The sequence below is a fragment of the Mirounga angustirostris genome, unplaced genomic scaffold (genome assembly GCF_029215605.1).
Source record: "Mirounga angustirostris isolate CCGP_5_RB_7025 unplaced genomic scaffold, mMirAng1.0.hap1 SCAF_18, whole genome shotgun sequence".
NCBI classification, from domain to species: Eukaryota; Metazoa; Chordata; class Mammalia; order Carnivora; family Phocidae; genus Mirounga; species Mirounga angustirostris.
Window position 1 is genome coordinate 781,723 of NW_026991726.1, and position 27,589 is coordinate 809,311.

General features: G+C 55.6%; 2 protein-coding genes across 2 annotated transcripts in view; both read left to right on the forward strand.

Annotated features, from left to right (window-relative positions):
- The first annotated feature begins 3,782 nt into the window (after positions 1-3,782).
- Positions 3,783-20,958, forward strand: LOC135363100 (TBC1 domain family member 22A-like). Its single transcript, XM_064583785.1, has 3 exons — positions 3,783-4,356; positions 9,531-9,707; positions 20,836-20,958. The coding sequence occupies exons 1-3, from the start codon at positions 4,179-4,181 to the stop codon at positions 20,931-20,933; spliced, it is 453 nt and encodes a 150-aa protein (XP_064439855.1). The 5' UTR covers positions 3,783-4,178; the 3' UTR covers positions 20,934-20,958.
- A 656-nt stretch (positions 20,959-21,614) lies between these two features.
- LOC135363088 (alpha-mannosidase 2-like) overlaps positions 21,615-27,589 on the forward strand; it is a 153,633-nt gene continuing 147,658 nt past the window's right edge. The window contains exons 1-2 of the mRNA XM_064583782.1: positions 21,615-21,665; positions 25,568-25,825. Coding sequence (XP_064439852.1) covers positions 21,615-21,665; positions 25,568-25,825 — 309 coding nt within the window. The remainder of the gene's footprint in view (positions 21,666-25,567; positions 25,826-27,589) is intronic.

Here is a 27,589-nt window from a genome sequence, read left to right on the forward strand (position 1 = left end):
AGAGAACCAGGTGGAAACTGTGCTGCCTTTAAAAACTTACATCTTCATTGAGACTCACATATAATAATAGTTCACCCATTAAAATTCACGTACAACACCATTCCCTCATTTAAGGGGTGAAAGTCAGTGGTACTGCGGTGTATCCGTCGCCACAGTCAACGTTAGAATATGTTTGTCCCCTCAGGAAGAAGCCCTGTAGTCTTCTGCTGTCACCCCAGTCTCCCATCCTCCACCCAGGCAACCACTAGTCTCCCTTCTGTCTCCCTTCTAGACATTTCATGTCAGTGAGATCATAGAATAGGTGTTTTTTTTTTAAGATTTTTATTTGTTTGACAGAGAGGGAGTGTTAGTGAGAGCAGGAACAAGCAGGGGGAGTGGGAGAGGGAGAAGCAGGCCTCCCTCGGAGCAGGGAGCCCGACGTGGGGCTCGATCCCAGGACCCCGGGATCAGGACCTGAGCCGAAGGCAGACACCCAATGGCTGAGCCACCCCGGCGCCCCAGAATAGGTGTTTTTTCATGACTGGCTTCCCACGCGTAGCGTGATGGTTTCAAGGTTCTTCCGTGTTACAGCGTGAGCTAGCACTTTATTTTTTAGCTGATGACTATTTCACTGAATAATATTCCAGTTTACCATGTTTTTGTTGTCCAAGAACATTATAAATGCCAATTCATTTTTTTTATTTTTGTAGGTAAACTTAAAGGTTCGTGCGAGTTTGGAGTCCAGTGTGCTTGTCTTTGCCTGCCTCGTACTCCTCATAACCCCGTCGCAATGTGGGGGCTATCGAATGTCCGTTAAATTTTGCTGAAACATTTTAGGATATAAAAGGGAACATTTTCTGTAATTAAAATGTTGTGTCACAGGCACAGACATGGAGGAATGAATGGAAAACTGAAAAAATGCCCCAGCATAGAGTAATCTCCTGCGTATTGAAGACAGTGTCCGCAAACCAGTAGGGAATAGGATAGGTTTTTAACCAATGTCATTGGAGCAGTGGATTATTTTTTAAAAAAGTTTTCTGCAGGCGCCTGGGTGGCTCAATCCTTAAGCGTCTGCCTTCGGCTCAGGTCATGATATCAGGGTCCTGGGATCGAGCCCCACATCGGGCTCCCTGCTCGGCGGGGAGCCTCCTTCTCCCACTCCCACTGCTTGTGTTCCTGCTATCGCTCTCTCTCTCTCTGTCAAAAGAAAAAAATGTTTTCTACAGTCTGTAGCAAAATAAAATAAATTCTAGGTGACTCAATACTCAAGGGTAAAAAATAAAACCACACAAGTGTGGAACTAGGACACAGTTGGAGATTTATGCCATCTCAGTAAGTCGGCTGGGCTGAATGTTCGTGCGCTCCCAAAACTCACAGGAAGCCCTACCCACCAGACTGAGGGTGTTAGGAGGTGGGGGTTTTGAGGGGGTGAGGAGGTCCTGAGGCCAGAGTCCCCCATGGTGGGATTGGAGCCTTTATAAAAGAGACCCCAGAGAGCTTCCCTGCCTCTTCCGCTGGGTGGGGACGCAGCAGAAGGCACCAGCTGAGGCCCTCACCAGATACCAAATCTGCCAGCACCTTGATCTTGGACGTCCAGCCTCCAGAACTGTGGGGAATAAATGTCTTTGTTTATAAGCTGCCACATGCGTGGTATTTTTGTTATAGCAGCCGGGATGGACTAAGACAGTTGGGGGTGGGCCTTTTTAAGTAGAGTCCTCAAAGGAGAGCCCCGTGTAACGCATAAAAGTGAGGTTGACTTAACCACAGAGACCTTTAAGCTTCCATAAGCCAAGAGGATGGCTTTGTCACCTGTCTTTCACCATTCTGTTCTCTTTTGGTTTTCTGCTGCTGCTGTAACAAATCAGCATAACCCTATTGGCTTATAATACACACTTGCTGTCTTATAGTTCTGGTGCTGGGCTAAGATGAAGGTGTTGGCAGGGCTGCAGTGCCCCCGAGACCCGTGCTCTTTCTCATCTTCTTGCCGTGCCCGCGTTCTCGGGTGGTTGATATCTCCTGCTCATTTCTCATGGTGGCATGAGGCTGGGGAACCTCTAGGCCTCACATGTGTGTTCCAGGCAGATGAGGAAGGGCCCACACTGCTGGTGACCGAGCTGCGCTGGGTCACAGGGCCTCCCCTGGCTGGACGCCTCCGCCGAGGAAAGGGTGCGGGTGCGGCAACTCAGTGGACCGCCCTGGTGTCTGCCACGGGGGCTGTTTTGTTTCCATCTGTTTTCCAAGTTTACTCTGATGAACAGAAGACTTTATTTTTAAATTTAATTTTTATCTTTTTTAAAAAGATTTTACTTATTAGAGAGGGAGAGAGAGAGAGAGAGAGAGAGAGAGAGAGGGCACGAGTGGGGGAGCAGCAGTGGGAGAGGGAGAAGCAGGCTTCCCGCGGAGCAGGGAGCTCAATGTGGGGCTCGATCCCAGGACCCTGGGATCATGACCTGACCTGAAGGCAGACGCTTAACCGACTGAGCCCCCCGGGCGCCCCCAGAAAACTTTTATAATAAAATCATTAAGTCTTTAAAAAACACATTTATCTTCTTTTCGTGATTCTGCATTCTGTTTTTGACGAAATGGCAGCAGATGGGAATTTCCAGACGGGCATTTCAGCATTAGTTCGTAGTCCTGCCGCTGGCACACGGTCCGGGAGCAGAGGCTGCTGGAACTGGGCGATGCTGAGTGGCTCCCAGCTCCCAGCAGCCTCGTCGGCAGCGGCGCCTGAGGCCCTGCCGATGCGGTCAGGGCTGCGGCTCCCCGGGCTGAGGCCCATTTGCCCGGCAGGCTGAATGCCCCGTTGTGTGTGTGGCGTGGACCTGTGTGGCGCCATTCATCCCTTCCAGACGGGCCCTCGGGACCCGTGGCAGCTGAGGGAGAGTTGCTGCTCAGGCGTGTAGGTTACTGGGAACTGGTCCTTTTCCCGAGTTAGTGTGGGCTCTTGAGGAAGCTGGAGAGAAGCTAATCGGTTTTCCTTTCTTTTTAAACAGCATCCGGCATGTGTACGGCGCCCAGCACCCCCCCTTCGACCCACTGTTACACGGCACGTAAGTGAGGCCTGTGGTCATGCTGCATCACGCACGCGCCTGGGCGTCCTGGTGACCCGCCGGCCTCCTCGGGGTCCTGAGGGGAGCAGCGTGGTCTTCCCTCGAGCAGACACGCGCCAGGGCCTCGCACGACTGGTCCTGCGGACAAGGGCAGAGGAGGAAGCCCAGCCCAAAGTGGAGGAGAGCACGAAGCTGGCACCCCCTTAGCTGATGGGGAGGGCCTGGCCCCGGGCCTGTTCTCGGTGGTCAGCTCACTTCCCTTGCCCTCCACTGCACGCTCTGCCCCTGTGTCTGGCTCCTCCACCAGAGCCACGCAGGGGGCTGGTGTGACCCCCCGCCCGTGCTGGCGGGTGTCACTGGGCCCCCCGCGGGGGCTCTTGCCCTAGTGGTGCTGTGTCGCGTCTGCACGCCGAAGGACAGCCGCTCCTGCCCCCGCCGCCCCCACTGCTGCCTTAGGTTTGCGGGCACTGGCCCGTGTGAGGTTTGGGGACTCCCTGTGAATGCCGTGACTGCGGTGCTGGGGTTCCTCCTGAGTGGCTTCTGTCACTGAGCAGAGACTGCTCAGCGGTACTGCCCCTCGAGAGCCTCTCCTTCCTGCCCCCGAATCCTAGGAGTCCTCTTCTGTTTTTTTTTTAGGATTATTTATTTGAGAAAGAGCGAGGGCACAAGAGTGGGGGGGGTAGGGAGGGGGGCGAGGGAGAAGCAGACTCCCCACCAAGCAGGGAGTCGGATGTGGGGCTCGATCCCAGGACCCCGGGATCACAGCCTGAGCCGAAGGCAGACATTTAACCGACTGAGCCCCCTGGGTGCCCCAGGAGTCCTCTCTCGGATGCCTCTTTGGGTTGTGCTTGCTCTTCACCCTCAGCTCAGTTGACACTGGAAGCTTGAATGTGCACCTTTCATCCAAGGGCTCCTTTCTGACCGGTCGTGGGGTGAGTCCGCTCCAGCCTCCGAGGGGACAGCTGAAGTCTGCCTTTGCTTTGCAGCTTGCTCAAGGGCGCGCCGAAGGTGCCCGCCACACCTGTGAAGGCCAAGAGCATCAGCACCTTCCCGGAGTTTGGGAGCAACACCAGCGACGCCTGGGATGCCGGCGAGGACGATGACGGGCTCCTGGCCGTGGCAGGCGAGAGCCTGAACACCGATGTGGTCATGGAGACGGCCCACCGCGTCCTGCGCAACCACAGCCAGCGGCAGGAGCGCCGCAAGCCGCAGGAGGCGCCGGGCCCCGGGCAGGAGCCACAGCCTTCGGCAGAGCCTCCTTCGGTCCCGAGCGGTGACCTCCGGCTGGTGAAGTCCGTCAGCGAGAGCCACACATCCTGTCCTGCAGGTGGGCGGGGGCGCGAGGAGATGACGTGCAGTGCTGCGAGGGAGAGGGGCTGGAGGCCTCTCGGTGCGGGAGGTTAGCGGGCGTTCCGTCCTCTTTGCCACAGGAGCTCGTGCCCTTGGAAGACCTTGAGGTTGTGATCCACGTGCCCACAGGCCTTCCCAGGCAGGAGAAGCCGTAGACTTTTCTTTGTGTCCCCAGCTGAGTGCTTCTTTCTCTCCTCTGGGTGGAGGGTGTGGTGTGTGGCTTTCGTGGCCTGGCTGTGAGAGGCCCACAGTGAGCACCAGGCCCCAGGGGACTGTGTCTCCCTTCTGAGTGTGCCCCGGTTGTCCCAGGGGGAAATTTCCAGCTCAGGGGCCAGGCCAACTGCACGTTCAGAGGCTGCACCTCCTCCGGCAGCTTCCAATGACACCCCTCCCCCGCCGGGACATCTGCACGTGGCTCAGAGTCTGTAGGGGGCAGAGTCTGGGGTGTGGAATGACTGCCTCCAGGTCATAAACTCAAGGATGCGATCAGCGCATGTCTTGTACCCCGTGCCTGGTGCTCAGTAGCCTTTCTGGAGACGGCTCTCAGTAGCTTTGCTTTTTGTTTTTGGGGGTGTCTATGATGTAAAACAACCCAGTATTTGATGAGCCTCTGTGATGGGCCAGACTCTTAGGGCTTGGGGTGCCCCCAGGAAGTCCCTGGCCTGGAGTGTGTGTTCTGGTGAGGGGGACAAGCACCGACCTACACGTTGGGTCAGTAAGGAGGCCTGAATCGTGCGGGGAGGAGACAAGCGCCCTGGGTCGAGACAGAGGTGGGAGGTGGCGACAGCAGCCTGGACCTGGGGCGTAATCTTCAGTCAGAGCGTCCAGATGCCCTCCTGAGAAGGTGACACGAGCATCAGTGAGGTGAGGCAGTGAGGCGTGGGGAGCTGGTGGCAGAGGGGCCAGCCTGCACTGCGGCGGACTCACGGCCTCCCTCTCCCAGGGTCTCTGGGGGTCAGGGGGACTGCCCCTTGTTTACAGAGGAGAGAAGAGGGCATCGGGCAGCCTCAGCTTGCCCTGCTGGGACCACGGAGCTGGCGTTCATCCCCCTGTCTAGTTTTCAGAAACCCGTCCCGGGAGCTGACTAATGTTTGGAACATCACACGTCATCGTGGGTGAGAACGCTGTGAATTAGTTCCTTTGACCAGTTTTCATATTGGAATCTGAACTGTTTTTCTCCAAAATAGGCTGAACTTCAAAGTATTTGAGTTTAAAAATGAAAATCTGGTTAGGGCTTCTGCGAGTGGGTCGGGGTTCCCCGAGACTGACGCATCCTATGCCGATTACCGCCTGCGCGCCCCGGCCGGGCAGTGCCCTCAGCCTGGGTGCCTGTTCAAGTTGGCAGGCGCCCCGGATTCCTCTGCCCTCTGCTGTGCCCCACGCCTCTGGGGCCTGGGTAGAGCCTCTGTGACACCTGCCATCTGAGCAGTTGCTGGGGGGCGGGCCTCAGCACCCGTAGAGGTGGGGGCCCATCTCGGCTGAGCGGGCAGGCTCCTGTTCTCTCAGGCCGTGGGGCTGCTGCGAAGAGCACCAGAGGCCGATGGTGCATGAGCAGCAGAAAGTTAGGTCTCCTCGTTCTGGAGGCTGGAAGTCAGGTCAGGCGGCCAACACGGTTGGGTCCTGGCTCTCTTCGGGGCGCAGACAGCTGCCTTCTCACAGTATCCCAACATGGGGGAGACTAGAGAGGGGAAACAGACTGTCTCGTGACTCCTCAGGAGCACAGATCCCATCAGGGGACCCCACCCTCCTGACTTCCTCTAAACCTGAGGCCCTTCTTCCTAACACCGTCCCGTCTGGGGAAGGACTTGCGCATACGGACTTTGGGGCCTCACAGCATTCAGCCCATGGCCAGGTATGCAGTTGGGCTGCATCCTGCCAGGGTGGGGAGCCTTGGGGTGGCCTCCTCCTGTAAAAGCCAGGTGAAGGATGCCCCAAGCGGCTCATGCTGGGGAAGGGGCCGATTACTGTGTTTGCCTCTGCCTCCACCCGCTTGCGCATCAACCATCTTTGCTTTGCTTTCTGAGCAGGCTTTTTGTGAGCAGTTCATTTCATGATAGCTAGTGTTTATCCATCGCTTACTGTGGGGCAGAGACTGTCTCGGGCCCTCGTCGTGAACAGATCCCTCTGACTTTGCAGCCAGTCTAGGAGAGAGCTTACGGGGGAGGTATAGGGAGGTCACGTGGCTCGCCCAGCATGCTGAGCGGTGGGGTAGGGTTCAAGTCCAGGGCGTCTGAGGCCAGGGCCTGCTGCTAGCTGCTGACCTCCCCACAGAGAGCAGGGCCTCTTCGCTGGTGATGCCGCCCCCAGGGGACATGAGGTCCTGTTTTAGGACCTTTCCTGTTAACATCTGGGGCAGGGAGTGTGTGCTCCTGGCATGAAGTGGGCAGAGACCAGGGTGCCTGGCCCCCAGGGGACTCTCTGGCCCGACCGTGCACAATGCCAAGGAGGGGAGGGCCGCTCTGGAGCCCGAGGTGGCCTCTCAGGGAGCCGACCCCACGGGTGGCTGGCAGTGGTGCGCAGAACTCGTGGGCCTGTGTTCAGTTCCCTTGGTGGGCTGTTAGTCGTGGGGATGGCTTACTCGGTGTTGGCGCTAAGACGACCACGTCAGCCCTCATTCTTACTGGGCTGGGCCCGGCGCAGATGTGTTGACTGGCAGGCAGTCTAGTGGGGAAACACAAGGATCTGAGTCTTTCACCTCCCTGGGTGGAATGGAGCCTTGGAGTGATGGACAGGACCCAGAAGCACCCACGGGTAGAAGTCCCAGTTCAGTCTTGTTGAGGAGGGCCAGGACGTGTCAGGGAAGGCTTCAGGGAGGAGGTGATGTCTCTAAGGTTACCCGTAGGGTGAGGCTCCAGGCTTAGGAGGTGGGGCCATCCCAGCCGAGGGGAGGTGCCGGGTGGGCTGGGCTGGCTGACTGCACACCTCATCTACGTGGTTTGCAAGTTCCCCCAAGGCAGGGACCATGTCCCATTACCTTTGTTTCCCTTTGGGGTCCTGTGTCATTACGTGAATGTTGCTGAGCTAAACTGAGGTGTCTTCAGGGCCTGGTGACCGCGGGCTCTCCCCTCCTCCATGTTCTGCCCCACTCTTGTCCCTGCACCGGCCCCACGGCCCAGGGCCAGGCCAGGCCTCTGTTGAGGTGAGGGACCTGTGAGTGCCATTTCATGTGACTGTGCTCCTCGGAGCGGAGTTGTGTTTCTGGGGCCTGGACGCTGTGTTTCACCGGGCCCAGTCTGATCAGAGTGCTGCCTGCCCTTCCCACTTCCGGCATTGTGTCGGTGCCTGTCCCTTTATGGTGCGCCACCGTGGGAGCTCACATCACCCCACGCAGCGTCCACAGGGCCTGCTGGCTGCCCTCGCCTTTGGCCTTCAGCCCTGGGTAGATGACAGCCTGAAAGTTCCGGGATGCTGCAGCAGGGGTCTCCGGCCTGCCTTCCCCGCGCCTCCTGCTTACCTTTCGACTGTCCTCACTTTCTTAATCAGCGTCTGAGGTATCTGTACCTTTGTATCTGAAGTCAGATGCCGTTTGCTTGGTCTAGGGTGCTGCTGGCGTAATGGGGAGCCTGCGCCTTTGGCTGCGAAGGGCTCAGTGGGCGTGGCTGGGGAGGACTGTCCATCGCTGATGGGGACTGAGATGCAAGTGGGTCCTGGGTGGACACTGGCTGCCCCGGAGGGGGACACTGATGTGTTTTCCACTTACAGTAGCAGGGAGACCTGCTGTTGACCTTCTTGCTTCCTCGGGGGGCAGGGGGCATCACTGTGCCTTGCAAACCCTGCCTGTCCCATCTTAGAGGGGGACCGGATGTGTGCTCTGCTCAGGACGACGTGGTCCTTACATGTCGGAGTAGATCACAGGGATGCTCTCTAAGATGGCAGAGAAGTAAAACTCAGCACGTTTGGTTCCGCGTTAGAACGAGGAATCCCTCCCCCCGCCCATCGTCTTTCCTGAGGAATCATGACGCACAGCAGAGTGGCAGATTCCGAGGGCGGGGAGGAGGGGGTCTGAGCATCGCTGCCCTGGGCCTCCCGGAGGGCAGGCCGGTGGGGACACCTCCTCCAAGTGAGGGGTCAGCCCTGCGGAGGGGCTGGGACTTGCCCTCACCTCGACGCCCACCTCTCCAGGCTTTTCTGGAAGCTTAAGTGGGCCAGACACTGCTCCTCTGTAGCCTGAGGGTTTCTGTGTGAAGCCTTTCCAGGCCGTGATTTTAGGGTAATGAGTCAGCTCTGCGGGAAGAAGGGGGTCGGTGGGAGTCTGACAGCGGCGGCGAGGAGCCGGCATGTTTTCTTCACTTTGTTTGGTTCCCGCCCCATCTCCTGGAGTTGGTTTTTTCCTCTACTTTAAATTTCAGTTCTGGGAGATGTGACCATTCAAGGGTATTTAGACCTGGGGGTGTACAGCCTGGTGCTGCCTGTTCCTGTGGGCCCCTCGTTGGTCCCTGGTGGCTCTTTCTGAGTGGGTGTTGGGCCTTGGGCTCTTTTCTGTGGCTCTTCCTGGTCCGGGTTCCTGGATTTAACACACGGTTTCACTTCGGCCCTGTGTGTCCCCGTCGGTGGGCCTTTGTGCGTGGTGGTAGGTGGTGCCCTGGGGCGGGGGGTGCTGGGCAGGCCTGCAACCTGCTGCCCCTCCCCTGCTTGCATGCGCTCTAGCTTCCTGTGCTTTCTCTTGGTGATGGTCCCTGCCCGCCTCCCTCATGGGGCTTGGGGAGATCCAAGGGGTGCAGTGCCTTTGTGGGCTTCATGCTCCTCCACGTGTGGCTCGGTGGCTTCCTTCTGTGCTCAGGCCCAGGTGAGCCCCACAGGCACCAGCAGATCCTTGGGTTGTGTCACCTGGGCAGGCCTGCTAGCAGTGGGGGAGCCGGGGGGGTCTGGAGTTTTCTGGTTGTCGTTTTGCTTTTGTGTGAGGCATGTCTGTTTTCCCAGGGAGTAACGCTCTACCAATAAGGCCAGTGGGCTTCTTGGGTGTTCACTAGTTTCACTTTATTGCCCCGGTCACGCGGGTCTGCACTGGCCGGTTAGGGGAGGAGGGGATGGCTGTGGCACGGTGGCGTTCCCGAAGGGCAGGTGGCGCGGGTGGGAGCCTTCTTACTGGGGAACAGGGCCGTGGGGGGGGTCCAGGAGGCCGTCCTCACCCCCTGCGCGCTCTCTCCGCAGATAGCGCCGGCGACACTGCTCCTCTGCAGCGGTCCCAGTCTCTCCCACACTCGGTGGCGGCCGCCATGGGTGGCACGTCTGACCCCAGCGCCCTCAGCAGCTCAGCGTTAAGTGAACGAGAGGCCTCCCGGCTCGACAAGTTCAAGCAGCTCCTTGCCGGCCCGAACACAGACCTCGGTGAGTCCCCTGCTGGCGGAGGGCACGTGCACCTGCGCCCCCACGTGTGGTTTACTTTGTCAGAGGGCGATGTGTTTGTGCCGTCCTGCGCGAGTCACAGAGATGAGCCGTTTGTCCTTGAGGTTTACTTCAGCTGTGTGTTGGTCATGGGCTTCCGGGGCCATTGATCTGGTATTTTCTGTTCTGTTCTATTTTTTAATGCTCCGATTGAACTCCTTTGGCTTCTTGGGGCTGAACTGGTTTGCTCCACAGGACTGGCCAGCTTGGTGTCCCTGCTTTTCAGAGTCTTCGTGGGGACAAGGAGCTGGTGACCGGGGTCCTGAGTGCTGCTGACTTTACACCTTCCTTGGTGTAAAGTGTGGGATAGGCCGTGAACACCCCGGGAGCCCAGGCGGGGCTGGGGTGGGCGGGCCAGCAGGGGGCCGTACAGTCAGCAGTGTGGTTCTCAGGGGTCACCATGGCCGCGGGGCCGCTCTGCCACCAGGCTCTGAGGCGGGTGCTCGCCTCCAAGTCCATTTGCTGGGCTTCCCCTCGAAGCCGCGTCCTTTCCTCGGTACGTCTCATCTTTGCGGAGTGCCACGCTGCATCGGGCATCTTGCTGGCTGCGGGGGCTCTCCGGAAGGTGGGATGTGGCCGCGGTCACGAGATCACGCATGGTGGAGGGTGGGTGCCAGGGTGGCATGGAGGGCTGGCGCGCCTCGGCAGCAGTGCCCCGCTCCGCCAGCAGGTGGCGCGTGAGGCACAGGGCTGGGCTGCCCAGCAGGGAGGCGGGCGGAGGTAGAGCGAGCATGGAGCTGAAGGATAGGCCGCGTCCCTGAGGATGCTGCTCCCCTTGTGGGTGCAGAAGGGTTCCTTCCCGCGAGTTTCTGCGTTTTCATTTTCCTGATTGATTTGCTCACGCACACGTAAGACAGTCACGCGGCAGCAGAGGATGTGCGGTAAAAATGTGTCGCTCTCCTCTTCCCCAGGCCTGCTTTCCCTCCTTCGCGTGATTCCAGGTGTCTTCTTCCAGGGACAGGAAGGGAGGCCTCTCGTTCTCTTAACGCTGAGCTGCTGAGGGCGCTGGGGTCAGATCACGCACATGACAATGCACGTGACGTCTTAAACCTTTTATTTTGGTGTAATTTCAAATGTAGAAGAAAGTTGCAAGAACGGGTTAGGGTTAGGGTAGGTGACCCTGTGACCCATGCAGCCCCACAGTCAGCATGTTGGAGCCAGGAACACTCCCCCTGTGCTGAGCTCCCGGGCAAACCCTGCAGGTCCCCTCCCCTGGCTGACCCCCTGAAGGTTCTGTCCCCACCTGCCATGAGTTGGAAGTCCCCACAACCTCCTCTTCAGGTTTGGATAATCTGCTCCAGTGGCTCATGGAACTCAGAGAAACATGTGTGATTCTTGGGCAGCCATGAATCTCAGCTTCTTCATGATGGGGGGCAGCCCAGCAGCTGAGTGACCATGCAGGGCTGCCTCTGCTTTTATTTCATTTTTTTATCAGAAAAGCAAGGGCAGTTGCCTCAAAGCGTGGGAGAGGAGGACAAAGGGATGGCAAGTATCCTGAAGTGGTAAAGCAGTCCTGCACCCTCCCCTAGGGGCAGGCACTCAGGGAGGCAGTCATGGGATAAGGGAAAAGTGGGATGTTTGTGCTAGCAAGCACCAGGTGCAGAAAGGGGACCTGAGGGTTACATTCTTTCCTAGCTCCTAACCTGTGCCCTGCCCCTGGGGATCATGGGATCCTGCTCCTACTGGGCCCTTGCGTTCAATAGTCTGAGAACAGGAACGCTGTTGACCTTTCAGCTGCTTCCACAATCACTCCTGAGGGCTTACAATATATTTTCTAAGAATAATTCCACACTTCCTCCGTGAGGTGGACTACCTGGTATGCACAGAGGTGGACATGAAGTTCTGCGACCACGTGAGTATGGAGATCCTGGCCCCCCTCTTCGGCACCCTGCACCCCGGTTTCTACCAGGCAGCCCGCAAGGACTTCAGCTACAAGCATTGGCCACAGTCCCAGGCACACATCCCCAGGGACAAGGGCGACTTTTACTACATGAGGACCTTTTTTGGGGGGTCGGTGGTAGAGGTTCACCGAATGACCTTGGCCTGTCACCAGGCAATGGGGGTCAACCTGGCCACTGAGATTGAGGCTGTGTGGCACAATGAGAGCCACCTGAACAGGTACTTGCTGGACCATAAGCCCATTAAGGTGCTGTCCCCAGAGGACCCGTGGGACCCTCAGCTGCTGGGCTGTCCCCGAGAGGACCTGTGGGATCCACAGCTGCTGGGCTACGCCCCATCATGAAGAAGCTGAGATTCATGGCTGTGCCCAAGAATCACCAGGACATCAGCAGTGGTTATTACTTGAGGAGTCATTTTGGTGCCCACCGGGTCTTTCACTTGAGTTAACAGATGAGCCCGAAGGAAGGACGTCATCAGTTAGGAAGTACAGACGAAGGTCAGAGTGGAGGTGGGCAAAGGCCTCTTTAACTCAGAGAGCGGGGGAGCCCCGAGCTTCTTCTACACACCTTGCCCTGCTCATCGATTCCAGCTGCCTGGCTCTGAGTTCTGTCCTTTTAATGAACTGGTCATCTAGTAAGTAACATGTTTCTCAGAGTTCCATGAGCCACTGGAGCAGATTATTCAAACCTGAAGAGGAGGTTGTGGGGACTTCCAGTCTGTAGCCCATAGCTCGGAAACAGGGGTGACCTCTCTGCCCAGCCACTGGCTGACCACTGAGTTAACAGCACAGGGATTCAGTGGCCACACACAGCAAAGAATACAGACTTGACAAAGTGAGTTCAGAAAAGTCACTAAGCCAACAGTAGCAACTACAATGAGCAGCAATCATGAAGCCTGGAGTGGGGAAGGTCTGATGTTCAGGATGCTTCCATTATAATATTCATAATCACACCCTGGACTTGTCACTGGGGCCAAGTCCCCCGGCTGGGGGTCAGGTAGCTCCTACATATTCCACGTGCCTCTCTCTGGCTCCCCCAGCCGTGCACAGTCCTATGCTGCTTCCCAGCAGAGGTCGGTTTTAACCAAAGCCAGGAACATGGGATGGGTTTTCCTGACTCCCCACCCCCTGCCCCACAGAGCTGCAAGAGAGGAAAAAGATTTCCTCAACCCTGTTAAGGTCCCCGGCTGAGTCTGGAAATTGACAAAGACAGATGAACAGGAGAAAAGCAAGCAAAATGTATTGGTTGCTTTGGTGGGAGCCTCACAAGACCATGAAGACCAGCAGAGGTGACTGGAGCAGACAGCTCTTCTACCTTTTAGACAAAGAAGCAGTAAGTGTGTGAAGAATTGACAGACGCAGGGGTTTGGACTAGGGCTCGTAAACGGTAAAGAAGTAACTAGGAAGATAAGGGTTAGTTTAACCAGGTGTGTGTGTATAGACCCCGTGATCCTAAATTCCTTGACTCTGGTGATAAGCACGTCATCTCTGTGGTCCGGGGCGAGAAAGTTCCACATGGCAGTCTTCTGACCTGCTTAAGGGAAAAAGGGCTGATGGCTGGGGGTCAGAGAGACCTTCTTGCTTTGCTCTATGCAAAAGTTCTTTTAGCTTCTGTATTTATTTTGCCAAGGTGCCATATTCAGGGTAGTGTGTCCTGACCCTCACTGGCCTGGTGCTGTACTCTGCCTCCTAGTATCAGGACATTGGATGTGCTGCTGTGGAGACCTTCCAGCCCTGGGGTAGCCCCTTGTCCAGGGAGGCACCTGCCTCAAGGGGAGGGTCGCTAAGGGTGGCCGCCCCTCCTCAGGGAGATTGGGTGGGAGAATGCAGATCTTACTTCGAGAAACTGACTTTATTTCCTGAAAAGGTCTACCTGATAGTGGGATCATACGGGAGTTCTTTTTTTAGTATTTTGGGGAAGCTTCATCCTTTTCCCAGCATGGGTGTGCCAACCAAAGTCAATTCCAGATGATTTTTACCTATAAACCAGAGATTTTGCAAGAACCTCTCCAGCAGAGAACATGAGGAGAACAGTTTCAAGACCTTAGACAGGCAGAGATTTCCCAGGATGCAAAATATACTAACCGTAGGAACAAACTGGTGACTTAGAAACTATGAAATGAAGAACTGGTTCTCCTTCTTCCATTTCTGGCTAGTGTGCTGGTCTGTGCCTCGATCTCACCTCAGGCAGCTGAAAGGTTGACCTCCCAGGTCAGCTACCACTGAGATGGCTACTGTTTCTAGAAATTCTTCGGGGTGTGGCCGGTTTTCCCCACCTGTGCACTGATCAAGTCGGCGACCTTGGACAGTGGAGCCATGGGTCCTCCAGGCATGGTTCTCCCCCAATGCCCCAGTAAAGCCATTCCACTGAGGGTTTAGGGGGACCGGAGCTGCCCCTAGGCAAAAACACCAGAGGTTCTCACTGTCCCTACCTGGCCTTCAGATGCTCCTCAGTTACTCCTGTGCCTCTGGTGTCTTCCTGGAACCCTGACCTGGCTGGTTTTGGACAGTTTGTCCAGTGGTACCCTCACTTTCTGGGAGGGGGATTTGCTGGAATCCGCAGTGTGTCCTGCAGCCCCACCGGGATCACTTTTTGAAGGCACGTCGCCTGGGCCATCTGAGGACTCAAGACTGTGGGTCTGTGGCTTGGAGGGATTCTGAGCAGCTGGTGGGATTCTGAGCGCTGGTGGGATGGGAGGGCTGCAAGGCCCAGAGGCAGGTTTCCAGGAAGCTGTCTGGGGTCCCCAGCATCCTGCCGTTTTTGAATCAAAGCCCTGAGATCTTTAAAATGCCAGCAACGTTACAGCATGGGCCAGAAAAGCAAATGTCCCTGTGCACCCAACACCAACTAAACTATTGGCCATTTCTTGTCACTTGAGTTGAGTAGAAAGGATTGGGAGTCAGGGCTTGAGGGGGGTCCTGGGTCAGACTTTGCGTTTGGGGGACAAAGGTCATCCGGACAAGCTTGTGCTGAGGCTGAGGAGGGGGTCTGTGTGGAGACCCCAGCTGCAGGCACTGCTGTCCAATGATGCCCCCTCAGCCCGACCCAGTGCACCTGCTGCTGGGGGAGAGCCTCCCCCCTCCTCTCTGCCTGAGGGCTCTCTCCTGCACGAGGTGTGCCTCCTCCCCTGCCAGTCACTGCCAGCCTGCAGCCTGGGAGGGTGGGAGGGTGGCTACCCCGAGTTCCTTCAGCTGCTCGGGGAGCGCCTGCCCGCTCCTCTCTGCCTGAGGGCTCTCTCTCACACCAGGTGCCTCCTCTCCTGCCAGCCACTGCCAGGCTGCAGCCTGGGAAAGTGGCTATCCCGAGTTCCTCCAGCTGCTGGGGGAGCGCCTGCCCCCTCCTCTCTGCCTGAGGGTGTATCCTGTACCAGGTGCCTCCTCCCCTGCCAGTCACTGCCAGCCTGCAGCATGGGAGGGTGGATACCCTGAAAACCTCCAGGCCTGTGGACAGAGTCAGTGCAATGTGGTCTCCCAGCAAGTCTGAGCACCAGGCCCCCACATTGCTCACTCTCGTCCTATGGGCTCAATGTGCCACATCCTCCCTCAGGCTCCCTGGGTCCGAGTCCTCCTCTGCTCGTGGACCCTCCTTGGCCCAGGCTCCACACGCTGGGACTGGGAGCGGGTCTTCTGGACGTTCTGGACTCTCGCTTCTGTTCCGGTGACACGGGCACAGGCCGGCCTCACAGACTGCTCAGAGGAGACTCAGCACAGGACGATGCAGGTCGCTGTAAGGGGAGATGCCAAGTGACCCCAGAGGGAGCGCACAGGCCTTGCAGAAGGCGCTGGGCTCATGGGGCTCAGTGTGGGATGCGGGCGCCCAGCCAAGGGGCATGGGGAATCCTGGTGAGGGCGGCCCTGGCAAGTGGGGGAGGGGGAAGCCACGGAAGGGTCTCAGAAGAGGGAGGAGACAAGGAAGAGGACAGGACAGAGCTTCCCAAGGAGGTCGATGGAAGGATCAAAGGATCACAGAGACCCTTGGGGAAACTCGGAGGCCCTGGAGATGTTGGCTGAAATGCTGTCATTTGGTCAGAAAAATTGTGTCACAACTCCCCAGTTGACACTGGATGATTTACTCTTTGTTGGTTCTAGGAATCAGTGCGCACCTGCCATTAGAACTCACATGGCATGAAGTCTAGGACATACTTACTTTTCATCACTTTTCAGGACGAGATTTTTCTAGAGGAGGTGCTAAACACGGGTCTCTCCATTCTTTTCTTTGTGCGACTGGCCTGTTTCCAGGAGCAGATTCCTAGTGCTCATCGCCAGAGCTAGCCGTGAGGACTGCCCCCCATCACCTCCCACAGTGGACGTGACCATGTGGGTTGGGGGGTGCTCACTGATGAAGCCCCAGTGCTCAGTACCCAGCAGGGACCCCAGATCCTGTGCTGAATGAGGGAGGATGGGAGTGAGGGAAAGAGAGAGGGAGGGACGATGGGAGAGAAGGAGGGGAGAGAGGGAGAAGGGAAGGGAGGATGGGAGGGAGGCAGGATGGGGAGGGGGAGGGGAGAAAGGCAGGAGGAAAGGGAGGATGGGAGGGGTAGAGGGGAGGGAGGGAGGCAGGGAGGATGGGAGGGAGGCAGAGAGGCAGGGAGGGAGGGAGTGGGGGAGGGAAGGGAGGAGTGGAGGGGAAGGAGAGAGAGGGGGGGATGAATGAGTGAATAAATGACGTAGGGAGGGAGGGAGTGAAACCACAGAAGCTGGATCTGTACCTCAGGAGCCATTATTTGGGGTGAGGTCCGAGGGCATCACAGCCTGGGTCCTGGATGGTGGCTCAGGGCACGTCCATCTGTCCTCCCAGTGCTGACCTTCCTTCTCCTTGGACCCGGTGTCATCCTGGATCCTCTCCACCTCCTCCTCAAACAATTCTCAATGTTCCCAGGAACAGGGTGGCAGGAGGGGTCTCAGGAGGGGCTTCCCGGATCCTGTGCCCCGAATGACAATGTGACAGTGGCTACAGGGCATTCTATCATGAGGACTGGGACCATGGATCCCATCCATCTCCTTGGGCATTAGCGTTGTTCCATTCCCTGCTCTCTCCACCACCGCTGTGATGAACACTCCTGAAAGCAGATCTGTGAAAAACCGAGCCAGAGTTTCCGGGGGTGAGTCTGAGGCCGAGCATGCCAGGTGATGGGTGCACCTGCAGCCTGGGATGGGTGATGCTCACTGTTCTCCCAGACAGGGGTGCCCGTCACCCTTTCCTCCAGGGGACCTGCATTGGACCTCCACTTACTCACGTTCTCCCCAGACCAGACACCTGCCAGTCTGAGGGTGATGAGCGCTGCCTCCATAGGGTTTCCTTTGCCGGAATCCTTCCCCGGGAGCTCCACATCTCTGACACATATTCCCTGCATGCCTATCCTCCCCCTTGGACTGGCATGTGTTTGGTCTCCATCCCTGTGGAACCCAGTGACTTGGAGCGTGGTTTGTACCAGAGTCAGGTGAAACCTTTCTCTGGCCTTGCTTTGTGGTGTGTCTTCCAGCTTTCTGCGTTTACCTGGTTTCTGTGTGGGCCGCAGGAGTAACCAGCCGTTTCCTGTCTGGGGTCAGGCTGTGGTGTCCCAGCAGGTACAGGGGTCTCTGCCCCGAGATTGTGCCTGTAATTCCTTTTTTTAAAAAAGATTTTATTTATTTGCGAGAGAGAGTGAGAGGGAGAGAGATCACGAGCAGGGGGAGTGGGAGAAGGAGAAGCAGGGTTCCCATGGAGCAGGGAGCCCAATGCGGGGCTCGATCCCAGGACCCTGAGATCATGACCTGAGCCGAAGGCAGATGCTTAACGACTGAGCCACCCAGGCGCCCCTGTGCCCATAATTCCTAAAGTGGCCTCTCTGATTACATCTGATCTGTAATCAATCGGGGATTTCAATATCGAATAAGGGAAATTTTATGACAAATAAACAGAAGAAAACGAGTCCCCTTTGAAAATAAGTGGGCAGACACAAAGGCTCCTATTGCATGATTCCATGTACAGAAACATCCAGAACAAGTAAAAGAATAGGGAGAGAAAGCAGCTTAGGTGTTTCCAGGGTCTGGGCTGGGGGCGAAATGGGCAGGGGGGCTTCTGGTTCGGGGACTCCTTTGAGACATGAGATATTCCACAGCAATCTTCTGGGGTGTGGTGGCACAGCGTTGGGAATGTACTTATGCTCATCACACGTTCAGTTGAAAACAAGTAATTTTATTTAAAACAAATAATAAACAGTATAGAGAACATGAAAATGAACAATATGAACTAGAACAATATGAACCAGAGAGAAAGAACATAGGGGGAGGGGATGAAACAATCTGGCGGGGCGTCGGGGTCCGGCGATGGACCTAAGGGTAATTGTACAAGGAGCTCTCCCCGCAGGGCTGTGGGCTCTGGATGTGGCTCTGGGAGCCCTGCGGGAGCAGGAGTAGGGGCAGGGGTTGGGATAGGGGCAGGGCCAGGGGCAGGGCCAGGTGTAAGAGCAGGGCCAGGGGCAGGGGCAAGGGGAGGGATAGGATCAGCAGTCGTGGCAGGTGCAGGATCTAGGGCAGGACCTGGGTAAGGAGCAGGAACAGGAGCTCAGGCAGGGGCAGGGGCAGGGGCAGCAGGTCTGGCAGGGGAAGGGGCAGGAGCAGGAGCAGGAAAAGGAGCAGGAACAGGAGCTCAGGCAGGGGCAGGGGAAGGGGCAGCAGGTCTGGCAGGGGTAGGGTTATGAGCAGGAGCAGGGTCAGGGACAAGAACAGGAGCTCAGGAAGGGTCAGGGGAAGGGGCAGCGGAGTCTGGCAGGGGCAGGGAGAGGAGCAGGAGAAGGAGCAGGAACCGGAGCTCAGGCAGGGGAAGGGGCCGTGGCTCTGGCAGGGGCAGGGGAAGGGGTAGGAGGAGGATCAGGAGCTGGGTTGGAGCAGTGGCAGGTGCAGGATCCAGGGCAGGAGCTGGGTCAGGGGCAGGATCCAGGGCAGGAGCTGGGTCAGGGGCAGGAACAGTAGTAGGAGCTGGGTCAGGGGCAGGTGCCAGTTCTTCCTGGTCCACGTCAGGCTGTCCGTGGGTGGGTGCCGGGTCACCTGCCGGCTCCTGGTCTCCTCCTGAGGTCGCTGCAGGCACCACCACTCCGTCCAGAGCTGCCGATGGAGTTGGAACGGGCTCGAGCTCCTCAGGTGGTGGGGCAGCTGTGAGAGGAGAAAAGCTCACCCCGAGCCCGCTCTCTGTGGGCCTTTGCGGAGACAGAACCCAGCCCAGGGCCTCCCAGAGAAGCCGCAGCCAGGAAGGAGCCCTCCCTGGGGTGTCTCCCCGACTGCAGTCCACCCGCTGGATGCTCTGCGCCCAGTCGTTGCTCCAGGCCCCACACCAGCCTCTGGGGGCTCGTCCCTGTGGGGCCAGCACCGACCCATCCCCACACACCACAAACACCCAGCCCCAGCCTTCTCACCCTCAGGCTCGGTCTCCGTGGGCTCCGGCTCCTGGACCACTGTCCGGTGACCAACCACCTGGGACAGTGGTGTGGGTGGTGTTGGAGGTCTTGCCCGGCAATCCCCAGCACTTGTTTTTGGGGATGCCTGTGGGGTCAACCCCTCCATCAGGGAGGAGGGCCTGTCCGCCAGCCGCCTCGGGAGGTCATCCGTGGCCTTCTGCAAAGACAGGGACGGGTAGCCGGCTGGAGGCATCACAGCCCTGCCTGGCCATCCTCACTGTCCTCCTGCCCAGTCCCCCTGCTGCTCCCAGATCAGACACAGACCTGTGAGTGCACAGCCCTGCACCCGGGATGCAGTGACCCATCCCTGCAGGGCGATCGGGATAAACCCTGGGTAGAAGGGGCAGCGCCCGCACACCCCATCCCACCAAGCCAGCCTTGACCTTGAACATGACCTGCCCACTGGGAATCTGACCCCTCATCAGCCTGCTCCTGCTCAGGGTGGCCCCACCCTGCATGAACCCTCTTTACACACACACACACGCACGCACACCCACAGACACACACGCACGCACACTCACACTCACAAACAGACACTCACAGACACACACACACACGGAGGGGGGCCTGGGGCTCCACAGGCAGATCAGAGCGTGTGGGGCTGGGTGGCAGGCTCTGGGCCTCCTGGTGTCACCTTTCTGTCCTTCTGGCCAAATGGCCAGAGGCTGTGGGGAGCCCTGATTCGACATCCCCAGCGGGGGACAGCGTTTGCAGGGCGCTCTTTCTTCAGCCTGCAGCGTCCAGATTTGGGGAAGCAGCACCCGAACATGCTTTTTGTTGGAGGGTCTCCAAAGAAATGAGCTGGGCAGGGGGCTGTCTCTGGAATGTGGGTGCCTGGTTACCGGGGTTCCAAATTCTGTTGGACTCTGTTGTCAGGGAAGTGAGGTCACCACTGCCTGGGGTCCCCTTACCCAACTTCCTCCTCACACAAGATCCCCGCCCGAGGGCCCCCTCCCCGGGCTGCTCAATGCTCCCCCTCCCCCCATGCCCCATCCATACAGTGACTTCCTCACAGCCCCCCCACAGCCTTCCCAAGGCCTGGGTGCAGCCGGTGTCCCCGCTGTGAGGACACAGAGCTGGCTTCAGACTGGGCTCCCCTGCATGCCCAGGGCTGTGACCCTGGACAGACCCTGTGCCTCTCAGGGCCTCCCCAGGCTCCCCATCTGCACAGTGGGGTGTTCTGGCTTCTACTCCTAGGGAAGCCATCAGGGGTAGGACCTCTACATACATTCCGGACCTGCTCTCACAGGAGGCTGGGGCACACTTGGCAATGCAAGGATGAGCCAGGGGCTGGGCGGCACATGGAGCACAGCTCAGAGGGGCCTGGGTCTGCTCTGGGGTCTGGGCAAAGCCACCCCCTTCTTGCCTGTTCCCAGCCCCTGTGGGAAGGTTGCAATGAACTGATTCCGACCTTGTCCCCTGGTGACGCACACTTCCAGGGGCTCCCATTAGGTTTAGGCTCAGGCCCCGGGACCTCGTCTGCGCCCACGTGCTGGGCAGTCCCCACAGTGGTTCCCGGGCATTCCCGCATCCTGCTCACACATCCCTGTGGAATCCCCTCCCCTCCGGGGTGGATGGCCTGTGTGACCGCACTCTCAGGAGGAGAATGGGGCCAAATGCTGGGATGTCATTTCCAAGCTGATGGAGGAAAGTCTGTGACTTCTTCTGGTTCCCACTGTCGTGTGTTCATTCTCTGTCTCCTTCTCTGTTTCTGTCTCTGTCTCTGTGTCTCTCACAGGAGCAGGATCTGTGGACTCCAGGGGTGATGTGAGAAACCTCAGAAGCCTCCCTTGTCCGTGTTTCCCTCTTCTGTCCCGGTGCTCCGTTCCTTCCTAAGGCCTTGTCACCCGGACCAGAGCAGTGAATCTGGAACCTCTTCCAAATGGAGACCCGGAGGCTGCAACAAGGAGGGTCTTGGCCTTGGTCCCCAGACTAGTGGTCAGTGCTCTGCCACGTTCTGCGTACCCAGGTCCTCAGCCCCCCAAGCCCCCAGTCTGTCCTCTGCTCCGAAGGACCTCGAGGGAGTACAAAGCATTTTCCCAGGACTGGGGGCACAGGGGGTCGGGAATGGAGATCCAAGGCCAACAGGCTCTCCCACAAGCCTGTGGGACCCTAGGGACACTGCATCTCTACAGCCCAAGTGACAGAAGAGTAAGCTGAGGCCTTTGTGCTGGAGCCCCTCTGGACTTGGGGGTGGGTATCTCTTCCTGCTTCCAAGTGCCCAGGCTGGTGATGGACACCGGAACCCAGACCGTGTCCTCTCCCAGTGCCCTGGCAACCGCCCTGGGCCTCTTGGGGACCCCTGACCCTCAGCCTGGCCTGTCTCCCCTCCCCATGCTATGGATCTGGGTCCTTGCCAGGAGTCCTGATGCCCTGCCCCATGGCCCAGCTGTCTGCAACCTGTTTCTTCTTTCCCCCCTGTCACCCACCTCGCTCCCAGGGTTTCCTCCCCTTCTGACCCCCAGCTGGGCAGTCAGAGTGGTGTGTGTGTGGGTGTGGGGGTGGGTGTGCAGGTGCATGTGCCTCTACGTGCCTGGGGATGGCAAGGTCATGTCCCCACATGGGACGGTGTGGGTAGCTATTCCTGAGGATCTGAGGGGCTCTCACCCCCAAAGCAAACCTCATGGGAGGGTTGGGACTGGAGAGCAGCTCCTTGGACTCTGCACCCCTCATTTGTCCTGGGCCAGTCCCTGCCTCTCTTGACCCAGGTTCCCAACTGTCCCTGAGGGTCGGACATGGAAAGGCTTGAACGTGGCTGCTCCTCCAGGGGTAGGTGGGGGACAGGTGCACGCAGGCCTCCCCACCGAGAGGGCCAGCCAGGTGTGTCATGGCCAGGTGTGCACAGACGACCTGCCCACAGCTCCTGGACCATGACCCAGCCCTGCGGCAGATGTGCACGAGACCCATGGCTCCGCACCTGACCGGTCCCCCGCGTTCCCTCACCACCTCTGAGACAAGGGCTCTTCTTCGTCCTAGGGCCCGTCATCCTTCGGACAATGAGAGCAGAGGGATCCGTATGTAGGGGAGGCCGGCAGGGCGTCCCACGCAACATCGTGTGCCCATCTCTGCTTTGTCGTCTAGGCTTAGTGGCGGACCCCCACCTAGAAAGAGGCCCGCGGGGCAGGGACATTTGTCTGCCCTGTTCCCTGAATTATGGAAAATGTCTAGAAGGGGCTTCCTGTCCATGTGTGGAGTCGATGAAGCCCAGCCAGCACCTTTCAGATGTCTGAGTGGCTCTGGGGCCCCTCTGCCAGCCCCCAGGGATCCCTGTTCTGGCTCCACCCAGGATGGGAGCCCCAGATGGAATCTGAAACCTCCTCACAGCCAGGAATGCGGCTTTGCCCGGGACACAGGACAGCGAGGCTTGGGGCAGAGACCTCCTTCACGGTGAAGAGGAACCGCCTCAGCCCCAGGCGACCCTCCCCGTGGGCCGGCCACAGGGTCGGGGAGCCGTCCCAACAGGCCCGACGGCAACCCCGTGTGTGGGGCCTGGCCTCGTGGCACGCAGGGTCCCCAGGAGACACCTGAGGTTCGGAGAGGGGACGTGCCAGGCCCGAGACACACAGCCCGCAGGTGAGGGGGAGCCTCCGGGCGGGACGGGGGGCCCTGCTCACCTTGGTGAGCAGCAGGTGTGGGAAGGGCTGGGGAGGCGTTCCTCTGGGAGGTGCTCCGGGAGAGGGGCCACAGGAGAGGGCCTGGCCCGGCTCCACCAGCTTCCTCAGGCTGTCAGCACGGACCGCCCACTGCCTCTGGCTCGCCCCCAGCGGCAGGGCCCACTCAGGTTCATGGTGGGGCTGATCTGTGGTAAAGGAGGGACAATTCACAACACAGAAATTGCAAAACTATTTCTGTCCGTGTCCTGAAGTGCCACAGAATATCCAAATTGGTTCGGATCATCTTCCACGTATGTGAAGGGTGATTTTGTACCTGGCCAAGGCTGGGGCTGGACCGGGTGTGTGTGTCTGTGTGTGAAGGACCAGGTGTGTGTGTGTGTGTGTGTGTTTGAAGGACTCGGTGTGTGTGTGTGTTTGGCGTGTGTGTCTGTTTGTGTGTGTCTGTGAAGGGAGCAGCCCAGACCCCTTGGGTTGAGGTCATGGCCATGTAAGGGGCACAGCCGTCGTGGCACCCCGGGTCGTCAGTGTCCCGGATGGCGTCGGGGCAGGAGACACTCCCGGCCCTCCCCGAGCCTGGTCCTTGAGCGCCCTCATCCCCACACTCCCCCTGAGCCCGCACCAGCCCTTACCGACTGCCTGGTGCACGTGCCCCACGCCGGGGAGCCGTTGAGGGAGGCTCCTGTTGACCAGCTTGTCCCCAATTTCTTCCATGGGGCTCTGCGAAGACAGTGAGCGGAGCCCTGCCCGGCCGTCCTCACCGTCCTCCTGCCCAGCCCCACTGCTGCCCCCAGATCAGACACAGCCCCGTGCGGGCACAGCCCTGCGCCCGGGGTGCAGTGACATGTATCGACAGGGCTCCGGATCAACCCTGGGGAGAAGGAAGCCGCCCCAGCACAGCCCGTCCCTGTGCCTTGTCAGAGGAAACCGGCCTCCCCCAGCAGCGCTGAGCTGCCTCGAGACCTGGCTCTCGTTCTCGGGCTGCCTCTCACTCTGCCAGTGGTGCCGGATCGGGTGGGAGAACTGGTGTGGAGGTGGCTCTGCTCTGGAATTCACCCCGGAGCTGCTTTTGCCTCCGGAGGGGGACCGCGGGTCGGAGCTGGAGGGGCTCTAGTCGGCGGGGCCCTGACCGCTGTGGCCTCAAGATCGGGTCAACCTTCCTCTTGTAAATTTCCACAAAAGGAAGCAGGCAGAATCCTAGAGATGTTCTTCCAGTGGTGACCCCTGTGACGCTCCTGGATCCGAGTGCTGCCAAGGTGGACTGCCTTAGGAGGTTTGCGGGCACTGGCCCGTGTGAGGTTTGGGGACTCCCTGTGAATGCCGTGACCAGTTTTTACCATCTTGATTATGGTCTTCCATAATTTTTTTTCCAAAAGGATGATACCAAATTACTACTTTTTTTATGCATGCTTTTTAAACTTTTTCTCTACTGTATCTTCTGAAAGTACCTTCCCATATATATATATATTTTTTTATTAACATAATACATTATTTGTTTCAGGGGTACAGGTCTGTGATTCACGTATTTCTGTTTTTAAGGAATTAATATTTCTAAATTTTCAGTGACTGAAAACATTTCCATGATATAGATGTACCATTTGACCAGTTCTTCACCTTTGGACATTCAGGTGTTTTTTTCCCCTTCCTCTTTCTTACTGTCTTCCTGTTACTTCATTCCTTCTTCTTTCTGTCTTCCTGTTATTTACTGGTGATAGAACTTTTGTTTTTGGGTGTCCAGAGTTATTTGTTCGCTGGGCATAGAGTTATTTTATTAAACCCTAGTGTGGACTTTGGGTAGGCTGTTGCTTGTGAGAGTGCCACTTTTTGTGTTCAGGTATGGACCCATATCTTATGTGTATCTGTCTTCCCAGCATGTAGCATTTGCCTGGTACAGTGGGTGCTCACTAAAGAATTATTGTTGAGTTCCAGAAATATAAGGGCCATGGGACAGATATTTAAGTATTTACCACGTATTTAAGGCCCTATATATAGGAATGAATAAGACAAAGATTGTCCTTGCTCTCATAAGCTGAAATACTACTCTCTACAACAAGTTTTATGTTATAAAGATGACAAGCCTCTTAATGTGAGGATCAATTAAAAAACCTTAAAGTTGGGGCACCTGGGTGGCTCAGTCGGTTAAGGGTCTGCCTTCAGCTTAGGTTTTGATCCCAGGGTCCTGGGATCAAGCCCCACATCAGGCTCCCTGCCCCTCCCCCTCCACTCCTGCTCTGTCTCTAGCTTTCTCTCTGTCAAATAAATAAAATCTTAAAAGAAAAAAAAACCCTTAAAGTCACACAATGTAGGAGAAGCAGTCTACGTGACCTATAGCGTGGTTACTTTTCATGCATGTGGCTAATTGAGGGTTGACTAATTGATTTTCCTGTAGATGATATTTCTTATTTAGGATTGTCCACTAGGGTTACTACAATGGAATGATTTTTTTCAGGTTCATACTTTTTGACCCTTTCAAGTAACTAGAATCATTTAACTAAAATTTAAAATTTCATACCTGAACATAATATGTTATACTTAGCTATTATAGAGAACTCAACAGATCTTTTAGGATTGGGTTTGGGGGCAATAGGAAATATATCCCAAAATATTTTTGGTTTTTCTCTTGCACATTTTAAAATATGATTAAACAAAGATTGCAGCCACGGAGATTTTTTGTTGTAAATTGGTGTTTCAACACTGCCAGCCGTCCACGCTTTTTGTGGTCCCACTTATAAAAGTGGAAAGTGAAGGGTGAGTGGCTGCCCTCTTGGGCAGGCACATAATTTAAAAAAAAAAAATGTGTGTGCCCCAGCAGAGCTATATTAGAGTTTCATATAGCTGCCTTTTTCTTTTTTATTGTAGGGCCAGCTCTCAACGTTGCAAGAAAAAATAGACCATTTGGAGCGTTTGCTAGCTGAGAATAATGAGATCATCTCAAACATTAGAGACTCGGTCATCAATTTGAGTGAGTCTGTGGAGGATGGTCCAAAAAGTTCACAAGGCAATTTCAGCCAAGGTGCTGGCGCACCTCTTCTGCCATCAAAACAGTTGTCCCTTGTAGTGGACCCTGAAGACTGTTCGTTCGCTTTGCAAAGTGGAAGTCGGAATTCAGATGTGCAGGTAATGTATGCATTCGTTAATGATCATTGGGATTTTCTTGCTTTTCTTTCTTTTTTGATCTGGTGTCTGTTTTAACTTAGTAAGTTGCTTAAACTCTGGATTCTAGTTTCTGTTTTTGTAAAGTGACTGGATTAGTCACATGACCATTAAAGTTGTTTTTAGTGATAAAATTCTGTAATTCTTTATTTCCCTAATTATTTTTTTTATTATTTTATACTTTGTGATTATGGCCTTTTTGTATGCTTTTTAGGTCTTATTTTGTCTAGTAGATGAAGACTTTTAGAGGTTTGTTTAAATTTGACCAAAGAGATTTTCTTATCTTCCTATTAAGAGTATAAGAAAAGCCTTATTCTTACTATATATCTTTTATACATTATAGGTTTCACACAGTGTAGGGTTCGATACCTTCTGCTGAATATCTCTTTGTGAGAGAGGGAAGGGAAATATTCTAGAGCTGTGCTGTTCAGTATGAAAGTCACTGTCCACGTGTGGCTCCTGAGCGCTTGAAATGTGGCTAGTTTGAATTGAGATGTGTTCTAAGTGTTGAAGACTTACTATGAAAACGAATACAAAATACTTTGTTTCATTTTACATATATGTGGAGATAATATTATGAGTATATTGGATTAATTTAATTAATTAATTAAAAAAATTACGGATTTGCCTTGCATTCTGTTTCTCTTGGATAGCGCTTTTCTAGAGGGTGGTGGAGTTGTAAACTAGGATAAGAAAGGACTTCTGCTTTTCTTAAATTTAAGGTGTGTCAAATGTGCTCTGTTCTGCCAGTTAGCAGAGAGCTGTGTTTAACCTGTACCTTAGACCTGAGCTCAAACTTGGTGACGAGTCTGTACTCGTCAATTAATTTAATTTAATTTAATTTAATTTTGTTGGACAAAATGGGTTGGCTCTGGCCTTGCTTTGGAGTAGATGTTTCTACTAACTTCTGGGGACAGAGAATGTGATAGGATCTTGAAGCCTGTGGCTCACAGACCAAGCCAGCAGCTGGAGACAGAGTTGGCCAAGCCTTGTGCCCATAATCTTATCAACTAGTGTGTGGTCAGGTTCCCACACTATCAGGATTCTGTGCTGTGAAGGTATATCTATTTTTGTGAGTCTTGGCTTCGTATAGGTTTTAAATAAGTACCTTTTAAAGGAGAACAACAAAACTCTTTTTGGAGGGGGTTGTTAAATCTGGGCTGGACAGAAACAGCCGTATTGCTGAAGAACCCCAGAAGGCAGGCAGAACGAGGCAGTGGGGTACAGGGCGAGCTGCAGGGCCGGAGAAAGAACCAGAAGGAATAACAGAGACTGTTAACACATCCTCCTTTCCAGCTGGTTCCCTTTATTGACTCATCCTTGGGAGCATTTTATTTTATTTATTAAAGTCATACATTCTGAAGTGAGAGATATGTTGTTGCCTTAAAATACTTTGCATTCACTTTTTACATAATTTGCTCGGTATCTTTAAGTTTCTTTGTAACCCGCTTATATATTTTATAATATATAGTGATTTTTATGTAATTAAAATTTTATATATAATTTTTACATAATTTAAATTTTACCAAAGTCAAATTTTGGTAAAATCAGTTTTGGGTTCTTTGTCACATTTAGTATTATAGAGGATATGAAAAATACCAGCTTTTAGGTTTTTTTTTTTTTTTCTGCAATATTTTTTCCTTTGTGTCCAAAAAGATTATTACCTCAGACTACTACATTGGAAACATAGAGAGCATTTGAACATTTAAAAATTTCCATTTTTACATG